General features: G+C 38.5%; 1 protein-coding gene across 2 annotated transcripts in view; it reads left to right on the top strand.

Annotated features, from left to right (window-relative positions):
- Window positions 1-4,649, top strand: part of KIF27 (kinesin family member 27) — a 33,021-nt gene extending 28,372 nt beyond the window's left edge. For both annotated transcript variants that reach the window (XM_054055103.1, XM_054055104.1), the window contains exons 17-18: window positions 359-523; window positions 2,102-4,649. In XM_054055103.1, the coding sequence (XP_053911078.1) occupies window positions 359-523; window positions 2,102-2,565 (629 nt within the window). In that variant the 3' untranslated portion in view covers window positions 2,566-4,649. The remainder of the gene's footprint in view (window positions 1-358; window positions 524-2,101) is intronic.
- Window positions 4,650-6,226: the final 1,577 nt, after the last annotated feature.

Below are 6,226 nucleotides of genomic sequence, written 5' to 3' on the forward strand. Positions count from 1 at the left end.
CAGAGATATATTTTGACTGTCACTAACTCTGATGTTGTGTAGGATGCTGAGGAACAGACATATGGTGTCTATGAACCGAAAATTGAATATTTTTTTAAAGCAGTATCAGAATTGTAGTATTTTCATACAGAATTTGCTGATTTTGGAAAGCTGAAAGATAGTGGTCCTGATGATACTGATCTTCTAAAGACTTATTAAAACTGAGAAGCGAGGTTGGCATGGTCTTTTTGATCCTGTGTCACACCACTTAAAATATACAGACTGCAAACAAAGTGTCAGCAAAATAGAAGACATATTCTCTAGATAGACATCTTTGCACAGAGATATTTGGTTCTTAAATTACTTTTACTTGTCCTAGAACAAGATAGTGAAGGTATTGCAGAAACTGTGAAAAGATATGAAGCGAAAGTCCAGGAAGTGGAAAAAGACTTGTTTTTCTATAAGAAAACCAGCAGAGAGCTGAAGAAGAAATTGAAGGGCCTCCTTGGAGGGTCATCTCATCAATTACTGGCATCCACTAAATGTAAGTATATTATCTTAAAACACTTATGCAATTGTCAATAGACCATTTGAAGGGTGGGGAATACACAGGTATATCAGGTAGACATAAAAATCACTTTGACTGAACTAACTGTTCCACAGTTTCAAAGGAGAAACTACAGTGGCTTGTAGATGTAGCAGTAGCATACCAGTGGTTTAAATTGTTGTCCTGTTTTCTCTGGATTCTAAAATAATTACAGCATCTACATCCTCAAACTGTTGTGGTCAAGAAAACAGAATTTCACTAATTGAAAGGGTCTGAATGACCTGACTAACAGCTTTGTCATATACCATGCTCCCAGCACCTGATTTCATAAAAGTTACTTACTGAGTTATCAGTTATTAGCTTAGTTACTAGTTTTAGTTAATTACTTAGTAAGGCTAAAGGAGAGGATTTATACACCTGTAGGAAAAAAAAAGAGATCTGTAATGCGACTTTTTGCTTTGACACACACAAGAAAACTAACAAAACCAACAAAACAAATGAACAACGAACCACTACTGTAAGTTTTTAATTGTTCTGTATCCTACTTTCCAGAATTCAAAACTGCAGTAGAGCTTTTCAGGTGGAGGAGAAAAGAAGATTCAACTTCTGTCACAATTTTCCTTGTCTCACACTCCTCAATGTCATCACCTGTACCTCACATGCACAATACAACTTTCTTAGCTTTCTTCTTAGTTCTCAGCATGAGTGGTGCTTCCTCACGACAAGGCTTCTGATTCTTCCCATTCAGGCCCTGCAATGCCTTCCTCACACATAGATGCTAATCACATACATGCTACTCGCAGAGTGAATTAAGGCTCAGCCGTTGCCCTGTAGGTAGGATAATGAGCCAACACATTCATTACTACAAAGTACACTGTCAAACTGCAAACATGGATATTGTAGAGGTTAGATTAGAAACGAGTGTGGAAAGACTATTCTGTGTCTAGTGTACAAAGAAGCATGTAGTTCCAGACATGTATCCATCCTAGCCAAACTGTAGCAAGGACAAGAAGAGAGATGATCCCTGTGAATTTCAAACTTTTTCAAATTCATATGTTGGTATGTTTTGTAAGAAATAACTATGGCTTTAGCTGTTTTTCTTTTGAATAGTGTTTTGAGGCATGCTGCTATATAACGTAGTAAAAACACTTTTTAATTTTATGCTGAACTTTAGAGCCTTATGTGTATATTACAGTCAAGTTTGCAGAATGCATTTTAGCTGTTGTCCTAGTGTAATTGCTGACTGGTTTTGATTATATGAATAATTTCATATTTGACTGTCATGATTCAGTTGTTTTGAGACTGCCAATTATGATACATTACAAGTTAGAATGGTGAGGCTTGTATTACCAGCACCAGGTCGGGGAAATAACAGCTAATACCTCTGATGTTTTGTAGATGACAAACTTTTTAACAGAAAGGACAAAATGTGAGGTGCTGATAATTTTTTACCACATTCACACTACAAGTTACTGATGCTATAAAACCGTATTGACTAACTAATATTTCTTGATGGCAAGCACTCAGAAGAGTTGTAACTTTAAGCTACTTATCTCCTGATAAATTTCTTTTTAGATAACAGTGCTGCTGACATGGCATCCACTCAATATGAAGCAGAAGTTGCTTCTGCAGAATTCAAGTCAACAGTTAACCCTGAGACCAATAGTCAACCAGGGAAAATAAAAGAAACAGACAGAACAAGTACTTCAAGAACACAGGAGAATTCATACCGTCTTGGAGAAGATGTTTCAGAATTTGGGTGCAATAAAGAACATTTGTCAAACAGTAGTGATGACAAAACAGGAACAGATGAAGATCAGCGTTCAGCATCTCATCCTCATCTACCTTCTGTCATCCAGAGAAGAGAAACCATTACACAGTTTCAAGGAGTAACTCCAGTAAAACTATCTCGCCGAGAGCTACGTTATATTCCTCCCTCTGAATTATCTCTGAGACGCTCAAGCCTTGGAGCTGGTGTCAATTTTATTGCTTCAGATTCCATCGAAATGGACAAAAAGTCTAGTGTCCCTAAGACATAGTTACTTTTCATAGCAGTTTTTGTAGATACTGCTACTAAAGCAACTGTATTAGATTTCTTTGTTCATGGTTTTGTTATGTATCAACCATAGATAAATTAGTAAGTGTACTTTAGTTCTTACTGCTCGCTGTTAAGTCATTAGGTGTTATGCGCACACAGTTTTAGTGGATCTGAGATGGATTTTAACTAACATTGTCTCTACGAACTTTCATTCAAAGGCCTTTTAACACGGAAGGAATTATTTATATTGCGTTTGGGTTTTTTTGCAGTAACTTCAAAAATGTAAGTTTTTCAGAAATTGCAGTGAAATGCACCGCACTCGTGTACCTTAGTTTTCCTAGAACAATATTGTGCTTCAGTTTCTTGGGTCAGAAAGAAAAACAAGCTATTTAATTTATTTTGACATATAGCTAGAAAATTTATTTGCAAGACTATCACGTAGTGTTGATAATGAGTGGCCTCTGTATGTTTTTTCTCTAAGAACATTTTAAACAACCCATGTTTGAGATCAAAATCAGTATGTAAAGAGAAATTTGTTCTGAAGAGAAACATAAAAGCACTTCTTTTTTTTTCTTCTTTACAGCTTAGTAATGAAATCGCAACAATTGCTTATTTCACTTTCTGGTTTTGTTTGTTGGGCTTTTAAAGAGTCGCACTTGGTAACTCAAAACGTGATATTTATTTCTGTACTACTAAAATGGAAAAAAAAAAAAAAGACCAAATTCAGCATCTCCTAGGTAAGCTGGATGGACCAATATATTATTTTATTTGTACTAATTAGTCATGTCCTTTCATAGACAAATTATTCTTCTGGATTCCATATCAGCTTCAGAGGGAGGACTACACATATCCTTTAGTTTACAGCTATACTGCAATCAAATCTTTTTTGTAAGAGGACAGTCATCACTGAGAAACATATGCTTAACAGCTGCACAAACTTGAAGGCAGAAACTAGAATGTCACATCTAAATGAGATTAACACTCCTAACCTTAACTCTTTCCTATGTAAATTGTGACAGGACTGAAAGTAAGGTTAGTTTTATTTAAGTGTGGACTTTAGCCAGTCATGTTTGAAAATGTTGTCTTAGATGTACTTAGGAAAGGAATTTTTGCTTTCTGCTGTTGTCTAGGTAAGGTTTCATGTATAGCATGTGTTTTGGTTATAGGTATGAAGGAACTGCATTTTCCCATGTAGCAAGCACAGTTAAAATCTTTCCACACTATGAAAATGCTATTACAGCTTGACAGACATATTGTCTTGTGGCACATTTTAGAATTTTCTAATTAGATTGCAAAGCATTTCATTCAGATAGATAAACCACTTAACATGTCAAATGATTGTATCTTTCATAATTACACCTAATTGTTGCCTATTGCTCAGCTGATTTGTGAGATAAGGATTGGAGTATTTTTTTTGGTTTGTTGGAGTTTGGACTTGGTTTGTTGGACTGGGCTTGGTTGTCATGGAAGTAATCACTATCAACTAACGTTAAGTTTAATATTAGTATATATATAAAATTCACTTAATGTTTCTAGTTAAAAAGCAATAAACAAGTAAATATAGTTTCAAATGTGTATTTATTTACAACATCTCTGTATTAACTGAAGGAATTTTGGAAGGCATTTCTTCTCAAGATAATATTGTGTATTTTCATACTTCATACTACCCTATAAATAAACATGAATTCCATTTCTTTGAAGTTTCCGCAAATGAAAAACATTTCCTTATGGATACAAAATAAGCAAGGGAAAATATAAGAAAGTACAACTCAATCACTAGTAGAAGTCAGCTGGTGCTCTAGAACTTTCTATAGCGGTGACACTGCAGATTAAATAGTTACTCAAACATTAGATTCTCTGTGCCACACATACCCATCTCAAGACATAACTACGTCTCCTAATGCTGAGTCTGTGCAAAGTTCAAAAAGAAATATATTCATCCCGAGGAAGACTTCCTACTTCATCCCTAAGTCTCCGGCCAATGACCATCAGGAGGCACTACGCTGACGCAAGACTGGAGTGAACTTTAGAGATCTAATTATAATACAAAGCAGGGATAGGGTATGACTATGTAGTAGGCACTTATACCTATGCATGTCTTTACACTATAAGTAGCTGCTTGTTAAGCTATACGGGGTGCAAGCTAGGAGGAGAACTCCCTTGCACCCCAGCATTGGAAATAAACATACCTGCTTTATAACTCATTTTGGGTTACAAGGTTTGTTTCCGCAAAACACAACAATCAATGCCAGTATGATTATTAGGTAAGGTATTCTTCAACATGATGCTGGGCATGCAGGGGATCACTCCACCTTATGTGTGTGCAAATTCCAGGACAATCCACAAAGGCTCTATACAGTCAAAGCATACATAAGTTGCAACCCTCATGACGTTCAACAAGGCCAAGTGCAAGGTCCCACAACTGGGTTGGTGGCAATCTGTGGTTTCGATACATGATGGGGGATGATGTGATTGAGAGCAGTCCTGCAGAGAAAGACTTGGAGGTGCTGGTCGGTGAGAAACTCAACATGAGCTGGCAACGTGTGCTCGCAGCCCAGAAGGCCAACCGTATCCTGGGCTGCATCAGAAGAAGCGTGGCCAGCAGGTCAAGGGGGGTGATTCTGCCCCTCTGTTCATCTCCTGTGAGACCTCATTTGGAGTATTGTGTCCAGTTCTGGAATCCTCAATGTAAGAAGGATATGGAGCTGTTGGAACGGGAGGAGGAGGGCTACAAAGATGATCAGAGGGCTGGAGTGCCTCCCATACGAGGACAGGCTGAGAGAGTTGGGCTTGTTCAGCCTGGAGAAGAGAAGGCTCTGAGGAGACCTTATAGCAACCTTCCAGTACCTGGAAGGGCTACAAGAAAGCTGGGGAGGGGCTGTTCACAAAGGCTTGCAGTGGTAGGACTACGGGGGAGGGCTATAAACCGGAGAGGGGCAGATTTAGACTAGACATAAGGAGGAGATTCTTTGTGATGAGAGTGATGAGGCACTGGCACAGGTTGCCCAGGGAAGCTGTGGCTGCCCCATGCCTGGAGGTGTTCAAGGCCAGATTGGATGGGGCCTTGGGCAGCCTGGTCTGGTGGGATGTCCCTGCCCATGGCAGGGGGGTTGGAATTCAGGTGATCTTTAAGGTCACTTCCAACACAATCCATTTTATGATTCTATGATCTCTATTGATCACTTTTCCTGGAAGAGGTGTGTCTATTACAATCATTTCCCAGAATTTGTCTCTGTAAGTTTTGTCCCCTTGGCGCATGCGCTTTGCCCTCTGGGGATCTCCTTCAGGGGTCTCTGGATGAAGTCTGTAGATCTTCCTCACAGCTGAACTTTTCAACTCTCCGTCTTGCCTATGCTCTTGGACTCCTTGGGGACCTCTTCAAGGTTGCATCTGGGCCGAGATGGCTCTTCTTTCTCTAATAATTGCACTGTTATCTGGCTTAATTAGATAAAGTCACATTCTTTCCCATTCTTTCTAACCGCAGCCTTGCTAATAGCTTAAGTTATGCATAAGTATCCAGGCACAGGTGAGCTGAAAGTTATTATTAAAGCCAATCCTACATTTGAGTGCTAAAATCACAAAATCATACATAATATTCATGTATATACGAGGATCGCAATTTATAACAAATAATTTCTTCCTTCAACACTCACCCCCCTCCC

The sequence above is a fragment of the Cuculus canorus genome, chromosome Z, assembly GCF_017976375.1.
Source record: "Cuculus canorus isolate bCucCan1 chromosome Z, bCucCan1.pri, whole genome shotgun sequence".
In the NCBI taxonomy this organism is placed as follows: domain Eukaryota; kingdom Metazoa; phylum Chordata; class Aves; order Cuculiformes; family Cuculidae; genus Cuculus; species Cuculus canorus.